This window comes from Cololabis saira, chromosome 5, assembly GCF_033807715.1.
Source record: "Cololabis saira isolate AMF1-May2022 chromosome 5, fColSai1.1, whole genome shotgun sequence".
Taxonomy (NCBI): domain Eukaryota; kingdom Metazoa; phylum Chordata; class Actinopteri; order Beloniformes; family Belonidae; genus Cololabis; species Cololabis saira.
In genome coordinates, this window is record NC_084591.1 from 22772767 (window position 1) to 22792789 (window position 20023).

The following is a 20023-nucleotide window of genomic DNA, read 5'->3' on the forward strand; positions in this document are numbered from 1 at the left end:
TTATAACTGATGAATGAATTAACACCTTGTCGTCTGGTTTGTCTGTCTGTCTGTTTTTATTGGAACACTTCTCCGTTTAAGTTTCATCTGCTGTACTTAACACACTACAGTTGCATTCCTCTGACTGAGCTGGGACTGCCTCTGGGCCACAGATCCAGTTTATTGTAGTATGCCATCACCTTTAGGGCAGTTAGTCATGCAAAAGTATATGAATAGTCATGCTCGCAGGATGTTTTTTGTTTTTCTTTTACCGAGCTTATAACCCCCTGAGACAGATGAGTGATAGCTGTGAATATTGCTGTTGCACGTTTCCATGTGTAGTAATTCTGTATCCATCTCTCTCCCTCCCTCCTGTATCTTCCTCCACGTTCCTGTATTTTCAGTGGAGAACGGCGAACACTGCGACTTCACCGTCCTGCGCAACATGCTTATTCGGTGAGAGCAGTATTTTTCTTAAACACCGTCAGACCAACTTTCCCTGGTTTCAAGAGTTTCATGGATGCCTCATGATTTCTTTCACGTCCCAATGATGAATCCAAGTGTTGAACGTCGATGTCAGAGCTTTCTCAGCGTGGCCACTAGAGGCCTGCAAATATCCACCAATGATCTCACTATTTTACTCCCTCAGGTGGTTTAACAGCCAAGTGTGATGCTATTTTGATGCAGATATTAACGGAGGATGGGAGTTTGTAGAAACCTTAGCATTTGTTCATGTTTACCTGACGCTTGACAAAATGAAGAACTCAAAAACATCACAAGCATCACATATTAGTGGGTTTGTTTAAAAGCAGAAGTATTTTTATTTTCAGTCTGCTGTATTTTATTTATTTTTTGCATACCGGACACATTTAGTCATTTTGGTAAATAAGTTTTCAAATAAGTGTCTGCTACTCTTAAATATATTAATCATCCGAACATCCAGAAGGTGGGAAATCAATTCTCAGGCTGGTGCCGATGTGTCCTTAGGCTGGACACTAAACCCACATTTCTCTCATTGATTCAGCCGCTAGAAGCCTGGATTAATGGGGAGGGTGGACAGGATGGACATCCACTATTTTCTTTAATTTGAAGAAGGGAAAAGAACCACATCTAAAAAGATATGCGCTCTAAAAAAAACAACCCATAGGGCCTCCCCATTCATAGGTTAGCACTCCAACCAATCAGAGAAACAAACAAGGCGACAGGTATTCAGAGTAACGTAATAAAACAAGTCAACGGGAGAGCATGTTTGTGTAGAAGAGTAAATTAAACGTATCCATTTTTTTTTCGACAAAACAGCAAATGTATCTTCTTTACAAAGGAACGATTTGGCTGCCATGTTTTGTTCAATCTTTGAAGAAAAAATCTGAATCTCTTAACTTTCGATGCCAAAACTGATTCAGATTGCACATGATGACACCCGGATTACCATGCCACTCTGTGAAGTTTATTTCTATAGCGCATTTAAAAACAACCTCAGTCAGTGCCATCGCGTTAAGCCCGCCCAGCAGTGCTCTGAAAGGATGGACTGATTTGATTGGGTGTATTTAATGAGCTCCAACAGATGGTAACTAGACGTACCTGCAAACCTAATTTAAATTGAGCTTTTTTTAAGGCTTTGAAAAGCCTAAAAGAGTTGAATGATATGTTTTGTAATAGTAACCTTTGCTGCTTCTTATTAATTCATTGATCATCTAATTAATACATCTGATTTAATTTCTCTTCAGAGATGAATGAAGTGTTTTTGAATTGGATCTGAATCCTTTTTCATTTCCTTCTCTTCGGTAGTACCCATATGCAGGACCTGAAGGACGTCACCAACAACGTCCACTACGAGAATTATCGCAGTAAGAAACTTGCTGCTGTCACCTGTAACGGAGTGGACACCACTAAGACGAAGGGACAACTCACCAAGTAAGGCCGGGATGGTGTAGCGGGACATGTTAGGACTTTGTCTGCATATATTTGGATGTCTTAAGTGACTGCCAACTCAAAAAGGTTGCCACAAACACTATTAAGACCTCATAGACGTTTGCCAACTTATTGAAAGAGAGGACTTTGTTTGTGAAGACACTTTATGAACCGTCTCGGATGTAATCAAAAGAGAGACTGCCATTGGTTAGACTATAATTCCAGTTTGTAAGTGTAAAAAAGGCTTCTTAAAACCTATCTTTAACCCGCACTTTATCTCCAGGAGTCCCCTGGCTCAGATGGAGGAGGAGCGCAGGGAACATGTGATGAAGATGAAGAAGATGGAGGCAGAGATGGAGCAGGTCTTCGAGATGAAGGTTAAGGAGAAGAAGCAGAAACTGAAGGATTCGGAGGCGGAGGTTGGTTTGCGACTCATACAGACCTGTGAAAGGCAAACAGGTTTTTCTTAGCTTTCAGCAAATGTTTAAATGGGAGATGCTCTCCAAATAAATATATACATAAACTCCATACATACAATACTAAAAGATTCATAATTCAGGTTAACTCAGTAGGTTTACTTCAAAAACATAGTCACAGTGGCTTTTAATGGCCAGTGCCAATTTTCTACAATGCAAGAAAGCTATTAAAAAAAAAAAAGAATAAATGTTCTTAGGAGCTACTGAAAGGCTAAGGACGTTAGTGGGATATGTGTCTTGTTTCCATGGCGACTGAAAAAGTGGCTGAATACCAATATTGGCCTGTGATGTTTAAAAATGAGCTCACGTGCAGCACCTTTTACAACGTCCTGTCATCATTCATTAATTTATTTATTTATTCATTCATTATGTTTTCTCAAACCTCATAAAATATAAAGACTATCACAGGAGATCCATCTGACTTTTGGTTAACTCCATCTCCTGGAAGAGCAGGATGTGTTTAAAAATGTTTGCAGGTCAGATTATCTTCCTTGGTAGGTTTCTTCAACTCCCTTTCAGCTGGAGGTCCGGGCATCTAGAGTCTGTATTTATTTGAGTTTAAAATGGATTCCTTGTGGTGTTTTGATCCGCAGCTGGAGCGACGCCATGAACAGATGAAGCGGAACTTGGAGGCGCAGTACAAAGAGTTGGAAGAAAAGAGGAGAGTGTTTGAAGACGAGAAGGTGAACTGGGAGGCTCAGCAGAGAATTCTGGAGCAGCAGAAACTGGATGCCTCCAAGTCAGTAATACTCCAACTTCTCTGAAGTATTAGCAGATTACTAGAGAATTATGGATGTGTGACTGTTGTTGTTTTTTTTTGCTTTTTAAGTCTGATTCTTATTTGTGTGTGTCTGTATGTGTCTGTGTGTGCGTGTCACCAAGTATTCAAAAAAGAATGTCAGAATAAAGTTAAAATCATTAGAAAATGAGTGTTACACTGTTTCTGATCTCAGACCAGCTTAAATCTGCAACACAAACCTCACAAGCAGGATGTTGTTGTATTTGGAAAACGAAAATGTTTTTCTCATCATTTTATTTAGATGCAAGTCTAAGATGTGTTAAATTGATCCAATGCACTCCTGTATTGTTGAAGTTGTGTTTGGTCGTACTAACATAATGCTCCCTTCTGTGTCTGCTCCCTTCTCTCAGGACGATGGAGAAGAACAAGAAGAAAGGGAAAATCTTTTGAAGTTTGAGACCTTTGCTTCACTTATAAATAAACTCCTTATTTGCCCTCACCTCATCTGAAGGTCACACGCGTGGTCTTCAGAGCGCATACAGCCAGAAATAACATTCAGCATGTCATAACAAAGCTACCCATAACACAGGACTCACACTCGCCTCCATGCAGGGGTTTACTGTAACTGTTGAGAGCTTTCGGTTTTCACGGGGGACGCATGCGTTTGTGAAATTGTGTTTTATATATTCTGACAAAGAGGAAAAGCCAAGTTCCTCTGAGCTGAGTTCACACATAGCGGGGACCATGCATAGCCATTTGTACTCATGTAGTAGGTGTAGGTTCTCCAGCTGTCCATAGATCTAGCTGACCAACTGTTTCTTTTAAGTTTTGACGAGCATAACTAGAGGGGTCTCCATGCACGGACCTCTTCCTGTGTGAGTCGGGGAGAAAAGGAAATCTGGTGGAATTGAGAGCCCAGATAGTCATTTCATAACCACTTTGTGTCATCATCAAATACATCTTTTAATTAGAGGTTCCTTCACTTTAAAAGTGTTTTTGAATAACTACATTTTGTTTCTGGCATTAAGTAAATGATGTGTTTGCATACAAAGTTGTCTTGTTGGCAGAAGGCAACTTTGGCTTGAAAAAAACGTAGCTGTGCAGTTGGGAAGTTTGCTAATCGAACTTGTTGCATCAGCAAATGCAGCTTTTCATGCAAAACACCTGCTCTTGAGAAATGTATACATTTTGAGTCAAACGTAGAAAACGCATCTGACCCAACAAATCCTTTCCTTTCACCAAATACACCTTTTGAATTAACAATGTCTCCTGTTGTGAAATATTTCCAATAAAACAAGACATTTGTAAGTCTTTTGTTTTGTTGTCTGCTGCTGTCAGCTTTTATGTCCAGCAGAGGAGATTACAGTTAACACTTAGGACAGAATTTACTGTGCAGTGGCCGTTTATTTTTGGTTTGTTTTGTTGTTGTTTTTTTGGCTAAAGATGGACTGATCAGTAACTTAAAGACTAAAGCCAGAGGGTACATTGTGTGTAACTGCTGCCAAGATATTCTCATTAAAATGTGTGGTTCCCTTAAAGCCTCAAAGCCTGTATGAAAACTTTACAAGTTACAGTAACAAGAAAATATAAGGTGTTTTATATTGTGGTGTAGTGGTGGGTGTTGTCAGATTTGAACCCAGGTTTCCTGCTTTTTTGTTTTTTTTGTTGTTTTTTATATGAGGCATTTTCCCTTTTGATATGAGAAATTCATCAGGAGGCTTACGTTTTCCATGAACTTTTTTCTTTTTGACGTTTTTTTGAGAAGTTGACCCTTCAGCCACAGCGTAGTCGTGGTTACGTAACAATCCAATCCAAGAACACACATTTCTATTGATGTGTCTTTAAGGATCAAGTTGGTGTGGTAGAACCTTAACATTCCTTCCTGAGAGTTGTAACATTTTATTTTCATATGACGAGGATATTAATGATACTCTGTACGGTTAAAGAATGACCCTTAAAATCCCTTGTTCTTTTTCTTTTGTTTTTAAGCTTTGTGAATCTCATTTTAGGTAAAATTGTTTGGTTTTTTTCTCATCGCCTGCTGTCTTCATGATAGATTTATGGGAAAATATAAAAGGGACGAACTTTGAACCTTCAGCTCTTAAACAATTACCTGTAAGGGTCTGGTCATAATGGGCATGCATATATTATGTACATAACCGGGGCCGCTTACAAGCATTTTTGTGTTTAATTTTGTGGGGGGGTTTTTTCTTCCTTTTTACGATGCATTTCATAAAGTACTCAGAACAGAACCTCCTGCATAACTAATTTTAAGATCCCATGAAACAAACCCGAGCATTTATACTAACACTTATATACTCTACATCTATGCCAATGAGTGCACCTCCTCAGGACTGCTCTGTTGCTCTGCATTTAATCTGAAAACGGTGACTTTGTTGTCCTACAAGGTCAAAAGAAATGCTTGTAACCACTCACCCTTCCAAAAGTGCAACATAAGTTTTTAAATGTTTTTTTATGGTAATATTTTCTTTATATATATATATATATATATATATATATATATATATATATATATATATACATATATACACACACACACACACACACACACAATGTGTTTTTCTGCTTCTCATTCTTGTTTTTATCATGTGTTCTGTCTCTTAACTGTACATGGTTAATATTAAAGTTGACATGTTATGCTTTAACACTTCGTGTAAAATGACTTATTTCTATGCACATGAAACATGTTAAATCATAAAATCCATCTGGATAGATTTGAAAAATTTTAATGACCGTAGTAACATTTTATTTATTTGAAATTAAGTCAACTTTGTTGCGAGGAAAACTTAAAATTCTGTTTTGCAAAGTGCTATGTACACACAGCACTATTACTAATACTATTTTAGGAAGTATGAATATGTTTCTTGTAAGACCTAATGAGAAAAAGAAAGATGCATAGAGATAAAGAGAGATGAACAACACTACCATTTAAAAAGGTGTGCGCATGCGCGCGCAACTAAATAGGTCTGAAGTGTTCTTCATAGTTGACTACTGGGCAAAGTGCAAACTTTGAGCTCAAAGTTTATACTTTATTAAACATTTACTCAGAGAGTATAATGTTTGAGAACTAATATGCTAATACTTGTATGCTTTGATTATTTATCTTAAATGCCCTATAATTAACCTCGAGCAATACATGAGTGACTTGAACTGAGTTTAAAATAAAAATAGAAGTGATTTTGCCAAGCAAAGCAGATCTTACATTTATTATATGAAAAGAGAACTCTTAAACATTGATTGTAATACTGTAACAGAAATAAAATGACAGAACAGTACAATGATTGAAAAAAAAGTTTTGATAACTTCAAGCTATTATTTTTCAAAGGTTAGGCCCTGAATTCTTATACAATGAAACTGTAATGTAATGATCAGTAAAGCTGTAAAGAGGTATTTTATAATGCTGCATAAAACAATTGTGCTAATCTAATGATTCATTATTTAGACAGTATATAAGTATACAATGAGTTTCCAAAATCCGAGACCAAATTAAAACACTGTTATAGTTTAACCTGACCTCCAAGGGCTACAATCTTCTACCATTGCCCTATAAAGACCATTATTACTGGCACCAGATTATTATTACGATCAAGAGGGACATCTAATAGAGTTTCAGTACACGTTGTGGAGATAATATAAATTGTAATTCTTTGTAAACTTTGGGTGATCCGACTATCCTTGCTTGTCGTCTCTGACTTTGGACCTCATGGTAACAGAAAGAATCGACGCCCGTCACTTTGTCCTGGTTGCAGGCGGCTCGAGCAGCAGCTCCTCTTTCACGTTGACCCTAAATGACTTGGGCTTTGTCGAAAGCCTTCTTGGCCCATTTTGTATTCTGGCTCACGCAGAGCCTCCCCTTCGGGGTGTTGATCCTGCAGAAAGACCTCTTATTATTTTGGCATCACAGATGACTTAAGATCGGTGTAGCACAAACTTACACGAAGCCCTTTGAGAGGCATGTGTCGTGAGTTTGGAGGATGGACTTGATATGTGCCTCTGGGATCCTGCCTGAGAAGAATTTAAAGCAGCAAAGTACGGGCGATGCGTCATTCAGTGCCTGAGCTGGGGGGGAAAAGAGAGACGAGAAAGAAAAAAAAAAGTATTGTTAATCTCTGTCCATCATGCAGTGAAAGATGAATGGAACCAGCTCAACACAAGAGCCGTGACTGGACGCCTCCCCAGCGGGCACAACCCCCCATGGCCAACCTGGAAGACCCTCAACAGACTACGGGTGGAGCAGGAGAGATGCAAAAGATCTCATGAAAGCATGGAGCTACCAGACAAGCAGTACAGTCAATGTCCCACCTACTGGACTGTTACAATGCCCTCCAGTAACCCCCCCCCCGGGGACCTGGCAGAACCCACCCCAACAGCTGTGACCTGTGCCAAATACTGACAGAACCACATCTGAGATTGCAATGGACTGGAAAACAAGAAGAAGATGCAGTGACTTATGTATTCAGAACACTACTTGTTTTATTCTTTATCAAATTGAGGAAACGTTCCACTAAATGTGCAGACGTCCCTCAAAGCTCCATGTGCAAAGAAAGTTGGAAATGCAGGAAGCATGAAATGCCTTTTACTGTGTTCTTGTTAAAGAACACAGTCAATAAGACACTGACCTAAAGGCCGGGCTACTTCTGCTTCGGTGAAAAGGTTAGGACCAACGCAAAAATAAATGAATTGATAAAACATGCTGGGCTGGTAGACGACTGATTTTAACTTAGTTTTATTAGTTTGCCTTTCTGATCAATGATCAACTGATTGAATAAAGGTATGAAACAGACATTTTCATTTCATTTTCATTTCATTTTTATTTATTCCATATCATGGGAATAGTTCACATATGTTCCATTCCATGATGGAAAAGGGGCAAGAAGAAGAAAGCCTTATATGCCAAGCCCCTTTCTCAAAAAAAAAATAAAACAATTCATATAAAGATGGTCTGTCCGTCTGTTCAACAATCAATACTTATATAATACCAAAAAAAAGGAATAATGAAAAAACAAAAAAATAAGAAAACATAAACACTAACTCACCAACAATATAAAAACAGAAACAACAAAATATATTTTACCCGTTAAATTCATATTGTCTAATTGTATGGTCTTTGTACAATTTTTTGAACTGGTGAATATTTCTACAATCCTTCAAATCAGCTGCCAAGGAGTTCCATAATTTTACACCACATACTGAAATACACATCTGTTTTAAAGTGGTGCGTGCAAATGGATGTTTAAAATCAAATTTCCTCCTATGGTTCTTATCTTCTGAACTAAAAACAAAAAAACGTATATTTTCAGGCAATATTCTGCTTTTTGCCTTGAACATAACTAATAAAGTCTGTAACTCAATAATGTCTTTAAGTTTAATTAATCCTGCATTAATGAAAAGTCCATTGGTGTGTTCTCTTGCCTCCTTTTTATGTATGATCCTTACTGCTCTCTTCTGTAAAATAAACAAAGGCTTGATATTTGTTGTGTATGTATTCCCCCAAACTTCCACACAATAACTAAAATAAGGCAAAATAAGGGAGCAATTATAAAATTCGCATTGTCTTGTAATCTAAAACATGTTTCACTTTGTTCAAAACAAAAATATTCTTTGATACCTTAGTTTTAACATAATTTAACTGAGATTTCCATGTGAGGTTTTCATCTATAATTACACCCAAAAATCTAAACTGATACACTCTTTCAATATCAGATCCATCGATACACAAAGACACCTTTTCATCCCCTTTCTGTTTAGAAAATACCATGAACTTAGTTTTTTTTAAATTAAGTGATAACTTATTCTTGTCAAACCATTTTTTCAAATTAACCATTTCTTTTTCAATGCTGTCCAACGTTTTCAAATTTTCTCCTGAACTAAAAAGATTTGTGTCATCCGCAAACAAAACAAATTGTAATAATTTTGATACCTCACATATGTCATTAACATATAAAATAAAGAGCTTAGGTCCAAGGACCGAACCTTGGGGAACACCACACTCAATTTTCCTACACACAGAATCATTACCAGCAAACTGTACATACTGTTGTCTGTTCTCCAAATAACTGCACAACCATTTCAAAACAACACCTCTCATCCCATACATTTGACATCAATCAACATGTAGCCTACTGGCAGACTTCCTAAGTAAACATGTATATACAGTACAGACCAAAAGTTTGGACACACCTTCTAATTCAAACAAATGGGGAAGTGTGTCCAAACTTTTGGTCTGTACTGTATACTTTTTTCTGATTGGAGAAAGTGGAAAACCTTATTTTATGAAAATGGGAATGAATAATATAACAAAATATTAGATATTTAAAAAAAAAGGGTAAATGCAATAATAAATCAATATCAAAGTTAAATCTGATATCTATTCATACTTAGTCTTTTTCTGTAGTTTTTTCTTAATGCTTTCTTAGACTGTAATGACACAATAGAATAATTTCATCCTCATAAATTATTTGCACCGTAACATCTGATGAGCCAAGTTTCTGCATGTGGCATCGATAAAAACTCATTACTAAAGAAGAGAGAAAAGAAACATGAGGAATCCACAGGAGCAAAGCCTCTAGACTTACGCATGGCAGTGCAGTAGAGAGCGAGCAGCAGCAGTCCCACGGCGACACTCAGATGCTTCATGATGATTTCACTGTGGATGTGATGACTCTGATGTTCAGCGAGCTTTTGAATTTACCAGACCACATCCCCACAACTTAAAGCCACCTGAACATCATCTGCATATTCAAAACAGTTCTAAGAAAACCTTTTCTTTGTCAAGTCACAGGAGAGTGGTTAACAGCGGTGGGCGTTGCTGGTTCAGATTAAATAACAGTTAACAGTAACAGGTACTTCAGTAGTCTGATCACATGTCCTACAGCAAACCATTAAATATTCAGGAGAAACTGTGTTTATTCAATATACTCAGATTGAAACAATTTCCAAATATCAAAACTAATTGAAAATAAAATTCTACTTTACTGTCGGACATTGAAAGAAAAAAATCTGCATCTGCATACATTGAAAAGACTATTTTATCAATCCCTGAAGGAATATCTCCCATGGAGCACTGAGGGTCTTCACAAACGTCACTGCACATTGTAAGTTTGGGTTGGACAGATCCATCCATCTCATCTAGTCTCATATCACATCAACCTAGCACTCTACTTTGTATCTATTACAACAAAAGTCCACAGTTGTCTGGTACTTGAATACCAACTACTATTATACTTATTAAACACAAGAATATAAAGAGCATCTTCAAACAAACTGTGACCCCTTGTTCTAATATGACATATTGAGAGTCTTTCATTTAAAGTCCTGTGATGAACTTGTTTATTTCCCTATCTGCATATTTATTAATGGTTAATACCAAGTTTGGTGAAACCTAAAGCCTATATATGCATTTTAATCTACCAACAAAGGTTTTTTTTGCGTGTGTATGTGTGCATGGGTGTGCGTGAGTGAGTGTGCTTCCTTCACCAGCCCTCTTGGCAGTCTACTATATTTTATTGTTCCTGGAGGGTAAGGAGGAAAACAAAAAAAGACAGTGATGTGTGCAGTTTGGTGAGTGTGTGATGTGTTGTAGTTTGTGTGAATGAATGTATAATGTGTTGTGTTTGAAAAGAGAGAGACATAGGAGAGACAGATATGTAAAAGCAGGAGAGGATAGAGTAAAGTATACACACATACTATATATATATATATATATATATATATATATATATATATATATATATATATATATATATATATATACACACACATACACACATATACAGTATATACACATACAATTTGCACATACAATAGTAACAACTTCCTCTGACTGACTCCTATCTATTAAGTCATTGGTTGCATGTTGGACCTGTCTCTCTTTCTGCTGACCCCCATTGTTTGTGTTTTCATTAATGGGGCTGCAAAAAACAAAATGTTCAATTTTGCATCATGTTAAGAATGTAACTGGTAAACCACCTTTCATTTCAAAAAGACTTTGCATAAATGTACCACGTAAATCTTTAATTTCATGCAGCGTTTAACAGCTCTTGATGCTGAATATTTAGAATACCTGTAATCTTTTCCAATCTCATCCTGTTGTATATTGCACAGCGCAGCAAACCAAATAACGTGACACCATTTCTGTAACCACTCTGGGCTGCACTAATGATGGTAAAGCTGCATCCTGCACCACAAATCTGCAGCACTGTTTGATGCAATCAGGACTGATTCAAGTTTATCTGATGATAATGTTCTGACATTTAGTGTGGTCGCTGGAAATATTGGCGTGACATCAACAGCATGTGTGCAAGTGCACAACAGCCAAAACCTCACTGATTTTATCTGAATGAGAAAAACAGCTAGTGGTGTACAATATGACGGGAAACAACTATCAACTACCGCTGACCTTGATTGAAGGTCGATGTTGGCACCTGACATAAATAGCCTACATATATTTTTTTTTCTTTGTAATAACTTTAAAAGAGCTTAAAGTGAATAAAACACTTAAATAAACATACAGCTCAAAAACTACATATAAAATATACTTTGAACTCTGGAATAAGATTGTGAGTTTTAACATAAATACGTTTCTACTGAAGTATATCATTGGAAATGTACTGCATGCTACTTGTGATGTAATTGGACTAATCCTGAGGCATAGATTGAGGCAAAACTACAAGATTTTAAACCTTCGAAATGTGTAAAGAACCTGGGTGTTATTTTTGACTCTGAGCTCACTTTTATTCCACACATAAAGAATATTACGAAGATAGGTTTTTACCATCTCAAGAATATAGCCAGAGTCCGCCCGTTTCTCTCTCAGGCCAGCACGGAGGTGCTGATGCATGCTTTTTTCTCATGTCGTTTAGATTATTGTAATGCCCTGCTCTCTGGTCTTCCTAAAAAGAGTATTAAGAACCTACAACTATTACAGAATTCAGCCGCTCGCGTGCTGACGAGGACCAGAGGGCGGGAGCACATTACACCTGTTTTAAAATCGCTGCATTGGCTCCCCGTCCGCTTCAGGATCGATTTTAAGGTTCTTTTACTGGTTTTTAAATGTCTTAACGGTCTTGGGCCATCTTATTTATCTGATCTGCTTTTACCGTATCAACCCTCATGGACCCTGAGGTCCTCTGGCACCGGCCTTTTAACCATTCCCCGAACCGGGACAAAAACCCACGGTGAGGCTGCATTCAGCCATTATGGCCCTTCTTTATGGAACAGCCTGCCAGAGAACCTCAGGACCGCAGAGAACGTTGATACTTTTAAAAGGAGGCTCAAGACACACCTTTTTAGCTTGGCTTTTATCTGATCTCATTTACCTAGTCTTTTCAGCTATTTATTGTATTTATTGTATTTACTTTTTTTTTTTTTTTTTTTATTATCTTTAAACCTTTAATCCATTTTAGTGACTTTGTATTTTATGTTATTTATTATTCATCTTAAGTTTTGTATAGATTTTTCTAAAATTTTACACTTTTTAGGCATTTTTTACTTTCTTTTAATCTTTTAGTTTTTAGCTCCAGTGTTTCCTCAGGGGGGTCGTCCACACTGGGAGGTGTGTCTGCTCCGCCCATGGGGGTGTCGTCATGGGGGTCCCTCAGGCCTGGGTAGCTGGGGGAGGGACTCCACCTTCTGTGTGGGGTCTGTCCTGGTCTGTCCAGGTTGGGGGGGTCTCTGTGGCGATGCTCCTTGTGGTCATGGCTGGTGGAGCCCCTCAGTATGGACGGCCACCCATAGGTAGTGTTTTCCTCACCTGGATCGTTAGTGCCAAGCCATGTCACCAGTCCACTTATTGTGTGTGTGTGTGTGTGTGTGTGTATGAGTGTGAGTGAGGGTGTGTGTATGCGTGGGGGGTGGGGGGTGGGGTCGTATGGGATGTTTTAAATTGTACTTTTGATTGTTATTTTATCTCTGTATGTAAAGCACCATGAGTTGCACTTACACTGCATGAGTTGGTGCTATACAAATAAATAAAGTTTAAGTTTAAGTTTAAGTTTAGATTCACAAGGATCTGGTTGAGGCGCCAACTCTCCCAGGAAGAGAAAATATGAATACAACCTACATCAATAAGCCACTGAGATATCTCAAAATGAAGAGTGATCCAGAACAAGATAACATGATAAAAATCACACAGCACATATTATCTGCAATAAGATTATCAATACATTTATTTTCCTCCATAATTAGGGCCTTCGCACTGTAAGAGCGAAGGCCCAGTCACTACAGTCCCACTCTCTGGAATTCCTTGCCACAGGAACTAAGGTCTGCTCCAACAGTGCCCACTTTCAAAGGCAGACTAAAGACTTACCTTTTTGCACAGGCGTTTGAGTAAACTCATGGTTGGCTGGGTGATCACACTTTTGTTAAAATGGAATTATGGTTGTTGTTATTGTTTTTTCTCTTGTCATATTTGTTATCTATTTCTGTTATTGTAAACTTGTAATTTTGTTTGTTTATGTATTTTGAGCACATTGAGTCCATGCTCATAATGTGAAATGTGCTTTATAAATAAATTTGACTTGAGTTGACTTGACTATTGTATCTGTAGGAATTTTTTTTCTCGTTTTTTGTTTTTCTCGTTTTTCTTCCGACGAAAGGAGGGCCTTTTTGCCCCCCTAAACATTCCCCAAAAGTCACCAAATTTTGCACGCAAGCCAGGCCTGGCGAGAAATTTGATATTTCATGGTTTGCATTAATGGGCGTGGCCTAATGGCTCAACAGCGCCCCCTAGAAAACTTTGTGCCTCAAGCCCCACAATACGGTTTGACGTACATGCACGAAAATCGATACACACCTGTATCATGTCGCAACTTAAAGAAAAGTCTCTTGGCGCCATGACCGAAACGAACAGGAAGTGCCATTTTCAATTAATCATGTAATTTTGCCGCAATTTATGCCATTTCTTCGGCCGCTTCTTCGCCCGAACCGCAACGTGCAGCAGGTGTGTTATGCATCAAAATGTGCGTCTCGATCCTGCGACGATGGGCATTACTTTTTTCAGTCAAAAGTGTTACCGTGGCGACGATAGACGCCAAAAAGCGCGCCCCCCCCTTCATCTGGTTGGTCCATATTTGATAGTTCTTATTTTCTGCAATAACTTTTGAATGGTTTGACATAAAGACTCGTGGGTGGTGTCATCGGACATGGTTTTGAGTCCTTGACCTTTATTGGTGAAAATTACACACACGAGGGCCCGTTCATCGCTGCTTGCAGCTTTAATTGCATTTATTTCCTTCAAGATCTTGAATTAATGATGTAAAGTCTTCTCCAGCACCCCCCAAAGTTTTGAACGGGATTGAGATCTGGCCTCTGGTCACCAGTCCATGTGTAAAGATGATATCTTAGGCTCCCTGAACCAGTCCCTCCTGGCATTCTCATCTTGGAAGATGCCCATGCCATATGGAAAAACATGGCCATTCAATCATCTTTACAATAGGACTCTGCAAATATTCTTACTTTCATTAGTAGACATATTTGTGAGTCCCACTTTGATTTCCTTCATTTATATTTCTTCTTTCAGTAGTATACGATCATAATCCTTCACCAACTCTCGAGTTCAACATGGTGCAGCATCGTCTCATGCAGCAGAGAGGTTGATAGAGATGACCTCTTCACATCAAGCAGCCTATTGTGCATACCGTCCAATAAGCTTAAATGTGTAGGAAAGGGATCATTTCAGCTGCATCCACAGCCGCATGTCAATCAAAGTTAGCTTTGGCTACCAACCCCTTCAGCTGATCCCACCGAAATAGCTGCAGAGCTGGCGGCAGATTATATTACAGCGGAATATCCAGTGTTGATAATGTCTACCCATTGGCTGAAGTGACTATCAATTAACTGTCAAGCTTCTTCTCTAAAGTTGGACATTTTAACATGGGAGTCAATGGAGATTGACTGGATTATGAACCCAGCCTCTAGTGGCCAGTCGAGGAACTGTAACCAATCCTAGTTCCACATGAGACTCAACCCGGAGGTTAGATGGTTGGAGCTTGGTTGTCACATGTACAGGCCTGGAAGTAAGCTAATGTTACAACCTGACAAAGTATGTCTTAATGTTGTGGCACCTGAACACAAGGAGCAGGATGGGTCCTCATTTACCCAGAGTTTTAGTGTCTGCAGCGTTGGTAGTACATCATGTGGCCCCTAACAGGAATCTAATGCAGCTCCGTTCTTTAATTCACAGGTCTCTCTAACTAAGCCTCCTCTTCTATACACTTTCTCAGTGCTGCTGTCCCTGCTTAGCCTGAGCTACTTCCTTTGCACTGCTTCATCTCCTCCTGTCTATCAAATCCCAACTCCCCAACGACAGCTCTGTCCTGACCTTCAAATACACAAACTGCTCTGTTTAACTATGTATCTGCAGCTGGAATGATCCTTTCCCGTATCACCCTGCACTACCTAGACACGTAACCACTTCCTTATATGGGAGCTAACTAGTCTTTCCTTTCTCTTCACTGTGGATATTGGAATTTGGTACATCAAAAATGGCCACATAGGCCTTGGGTGAGTAAATTTTAGTTGTGACGGTCTGTGGGCATCATCTGTTTTCCTCCTATGCTCAGACTTTAGGAGTTGTTGGGAACTCTCTCTTGTATACCTCCCTCTATTTGTCATGGCTTTTGAGCCGGGCCGTGGCCAAGTAAAGTTAGTTCCCAAACTCATCCAGGTTTAAAACTGACCTGCAGTATCTATGTATGATCAGTCATGGCAGGCAAAACATGAATACATTTGATTACAGCAGGTTTTATTAGAATACAAAACTTCCACTTGTTTCCACATTATGACATTCATGTAGTTATATATACATATAAAAAAAAAAGAGAAAAAACATTTATCAAAAATGATGCCATTTTTCATATTCATCAAATCTGCCCACTTCCTTCAGTCTTGTGGAGCTGGTCGTAGACCGTCAGAGCCCACTGGGAGGTCCCGCTGTAGCAGATCTGTCTTCCTTTAACAGTCTGGACTCTGCAGAAAAGACAATACAGACAATAATAATCATCTTATTCATTCTGTTTTCTTTTTAGTCATTCACTAAGTGTGAGTGAATATTCAGCTTACCTTGAGCTCAACAGATATCAGTATTTATTTGGATAATTTCAGACCTAATTAGATGATCCAGGTCAAGTTTAATTTCATAACACATTTAACATTTAACAACTAGTTTTGATGAAAGGAAGGACAAATAAAACATTATAACTAATGCTCTTAAAAACATTGCAAAGATAATTTATTATCAAGTTGTCAATGTTCAAGCTGAAGGCCAATCATTCAAAATGAGTCTGGAGCAAAGATTTGAATGTAGCAGCAGTTTTGTAACGGCAATCTGCTCCACAGAAGGGGGCCAGAAACCAAATAAATACAGTCACTTTTCTTTTTAAGTCTGGATCTGGGAACATCAAAGACCATCTGTAGTCAGAAAAGCATGTATGACGCTTTCAAAATTGTTTGGACAGCAGTCTCAGATGACAGAAACTGCTTTGTACAACAGAACTAATATGTTTGTCAAGTTTAAACATGTCAAAAAAAGCAGCGTCATTTACTAAGGATGGGGAAAATACCAAAAGAATGAAGCACCAACTCACATGAATCCCTTCATCACACAGGAGCTGTGAGTCTTGATTATGTCGGAAACAAACTTCAACGGTAAAGAGTTGGTCCTGTAATGAAAGCAGCATCTTCCAGGAGTTGCGCTGAGGTCCACCGCTTGGCCTGGGACAACAACCAACACATGAATATATTTTAAACTTGTTATCAACATACCAGTCAGAAGAAGGAGGGAAGACATGTCACTCACGTAAGGCACTGCAGCAGCAGACAGAGAAGAGGAGCAGACCAAGAGTGAAGCACACAGCCTTCATGATGCCTTCAGGAGGGACGAGGAAGAGGAGGTTCTTCTTCTTGCTCTGCTGAGATAGCGACACCCTTATAAATCCAGTCCACTGCGGAACTAAAATGTATGTGATGTCAACCTTTCCATCAAAACTAAAACAATGGTACTAAAACCAGACTTCCCCCACCCACGGCCTGTAATGTAAATGTTGAACGTGAATCGTTCTGCTCGTCTTCAGAGCTGCACTTTTACTGATAACCAATGGGGATTTTTTTGTTCCTCTTTAGATGAGCCGAGGGAAGAGGAGTTTATTTGCACAGCACATTTTAGCAACAAGGCAATCTCAAGGTGCTTTAAGTAAGAAAAACATGAAAAATAAAGAGTTAAGTAAATACAATCTGGGCTTTAAGGGAACTAATAGCAGAAATATACACTATCCTGGGCTATTTCCTTCTGGCATGATTCAGGAGAACTTAAAAAATAATCCCAAAGAATCAAAGTAGTTTAGACTGCTGTTGCTGACCTCTATTGTAATTAAATGTTTTTTAAAAGATCAAATGGTAAAACCATCTGTCCAGTTAATGTGGGAACTAGAACAGTTTGCTTTTTAGGCTGGACAACATGCGGACACACACAAAACTGAATGTATTAATGTCTGTGGATGAGTGGGTAGAGGTGGTTTGTCCTCGAAACAAATTGTCAGCGGATCGAAGCCTGATCGAATCTGTTCATTTGTCCTTGAGTAAGACACTGAACCTTACACTGTTAAAAAATCAAGGTCACAAGCCATTGTTCTGATAATCCTGTACCCAAGCTTGGATAAATGGATGAGAGTTGTGCTTGGAAAGGCATTCAACGTTAAATCAACACAGAATCCCTTTCCGAAACACGAGGATCCGCTATCGTTGGCCCTGAAAGAAGCACACCGACATACCAGCAGGTTCTTGTAAAATGGTTCATTTCCAGAACTACTAATTCAAACACTGTCCCTCCTCAGGGTGGTGTGCCTTCTCAACAGCTGCTTTTTGTTCTGTTTTGTTTAGTTATTTTATCATTTACACGTTCAGCTGCAGATCCTCTCGTGAACACGGCTACCGACTCGAGTACTTTGATGACACTGTCCTGCTGTCTCTTCTTCAGGGTCATCGGCCTCGTCGCGGTTGTGCTCTGCCCACAAGTGTTGTGATGACAACCCTCTTGATTTAAATGTTTCTAAAATTAAAGAAAAACAATGGACTCCAAAAGCTAACATCATTCACGGTGAAGAAGAATAAATTGCACATACATGCAAGAACATATTACTTGCAACTAAAAGCTGAGGAGGACACTAACGACCTGGTTGAGACATGGGTGACTCTCTTGCTGAAGAAATTGAACTCTTTTGATGTAGTTTTTATAATTTTTTTATTGAAATCATGTTAAGCTTCTCCTTTTGTGTAGTTCAATGGTTCAGCTGTCCGAAGATCACCGTTAAGATCTGACCCGAGATCACTGCCATCCAACAAACAGACGTGTTCTCAGAGGAAGTGAGCGGTGGAGAAAGCTGAGGCAGCGATATGTCTGACCGTGTGAGCAAGGACATCTCCAGTTATGCCTTCAGACAGATACACCTAAACCCCTGATCTGTGCACTTTGACTGGCGTGTTGAGGGTGTTTCTGATCTACTTATTTTTATTATCATTTAGAACTTGACTTACCCCTTGGATATTAATAAAGTATTCTGAATCTGAATTTGACTCAGAAGCTTTTCTTTATTAAATTCAGCCCCATCGGCTGCTCTGTTCACACAAATGGAAACGTGGTGTGCCACTGGGACCATATCTAAAACTCCCATCACCGAAGCAGAAGCTTTGACACTCAACTTAACCACTCGCAGTGCGAGAACACAAGATCTACGCTGCACCTTATGTGTGACTGATGGAAACAATGGTTCAGAGAGAGCTGATGATAAGTTGTATTCTGGGTTGTTTAGATGTTATGTTATGTGGTCTAAGATTGTGGATGTTCACCTATTCAGTCAGACAGGACTCTTTTGCTAAATGTTCCAATAATAAATAGAAAGAATTGGCCCGATCCTCAAGTTCTGTACAATTATTGCTTAAAAGTCAACAGAAAAGGACCAATGAAGATTTGTGTAGATGCACACGGACCAAAACAAACGTCTTCGACTGAAACAGAGTCTGCAGCCACGCTTACCTTTCAGGAAGACCTCACAATGCACCGTGGGCATCAGGTAGCCCTCTTAGTTCTCAAAACACTGGCTCTGTTTTTATCACCCCAGATCCAGACTACGGGTCCTGCTGACCACAACATCCAGTACAATCTGAAACAGTTTTTATCACATTGGTTATTTATTCGGTTTTGAAGTCAGGTGTATTTGTTCGCTGTGAGAACTGTGAGATACTGCCATGAGTCTAAAGCCATCGCCTAACCCAAAAACAGTTTGTTCAACAGAAAGTGACGTTTTCTTTGCTTCTGTGATAGAAAATCTTGCAAATACAGTTACTGGTAAGCAAAGTATGTCATAACAAGAATGCGTTTATAGATGTGCATTAAGAGACATCACTTACAGCTGGCCAGAGAAAATCCTGAAAAGTACATGGTAATGTAGCGTGGACTAAAGAGAAAGAGGATTCCTTTAATCATTTAAAAATGGCAATTACACCTTAAGGCTACTGCAGAAAGACCTTTAAGTAGAACTTGATCCAGTCTCAGCAGGACTCTTCAGACAGCTAAGAATAGTTACAGTAATGACCTCTAGGCTTCAGAGGTGACTCCTATATAGCAGTTGTTCTTCTTTTGAAGAAAAACCCTTCCACATATCTGCAGCATGCTGACTGAGATATAAAACCCTTCAAAGACAAGCCTTACAGAATAAAGACAGCAGCGGCAGAGATATAGCTGCACACGGACACATTGTTCAAGATGGTCTAAACTGAAACTGTCTGATAAACACTGTTGTCAAACAATTTACCCCCTTGTTGAACGCTTGCTCATGAGCAAAGGCTGACGAAGTTGTTACCCCAGGGGCTTCTAAAAGTTTAAGAAAAAATCTGCATCGTCATT

At 38.9% G+C, this 20023-nt stretch overlaps 3 protein-coding genes across 6 annotated transcripts in view; 1 reads left to right on the top strand and 2 right to left on the bottom strand.

Annotated features, from left to right (window-relative positions):
• Positions 1-5563, top strand: part of LOC133443902 (septin-7-like) — a 46029-nt gene extending 40466 nt beyond the window's left edge. For all 4 annotated transcript variants that reach the window (XM_061721228.1, XM_061721229.1, XM_061721230.1 and 1 more), the window contains exons 9-13: positions 384-435; positions 1768-1893; positions 2174-2309; positions 2960-3105; positions 3516-5563. In XM_061721228.1, coding sequence (XP_061577212.1) covers positions 384-435; positions 1768-1893; positions 2174-2309; positions 2960-3105; positions 3516-3555 — 500 coding nt within the window. In that variant the 3' untranslated portion in view covers positions 3556-5563. The remainder of the gene's footprint in view (positions 1-383; positions 436-1767; positions 1894-2173; positions 2310-2959; positions 3106-3515) is intronic.
• Positions 5564-6281: 718 nt separating this feature from the next.
• Positions 6282-9845, bottom strand: LOC133444656 (C-C motif chemokine 5-like). The gene is made up of 3 exons (XM_061722526.1): positions 9702-9845; positions 7062-7185; positions 6282-6995 (listed from the first exon to the last, which is right to left on the bottom strand). The coding sequence occupies exons 1-3, from the start codon at positions 9760-9762 to the stop codon at positions 6911-6913; spliced, it is 270 nt and encodes an 89-aa protein (XP_061578510.1). The 5' UTR covers positions 9763-9845; the 3' UTR covers positions 6282-6910.
• Positions 9846-15871: 6026 nt separating this feature from the next.
• LOC133444657 (C-C motif chemokine 3-like) lies at positions 15872-17076 on the bottom strand. The gene is made up of 3 exons (XM_061722527.1): positions 16922-17076; positions 16710-16836; positions 15872-16092 (listed from the first exon to the last, which is right to left on the bottom strand). Exons 1-3 carry the CDS (start codon positions 16983-16985, stop codon positions 15987-15989), a joined length of 297 nt encoding a protein of 98 aa, XP_061578511.1. The 5' UTR covers positions 16986-17076; the 3' UTR covers positions 15872-15986.
• Positions 17077-20023: the final 2947 nt, after the last annotated feature.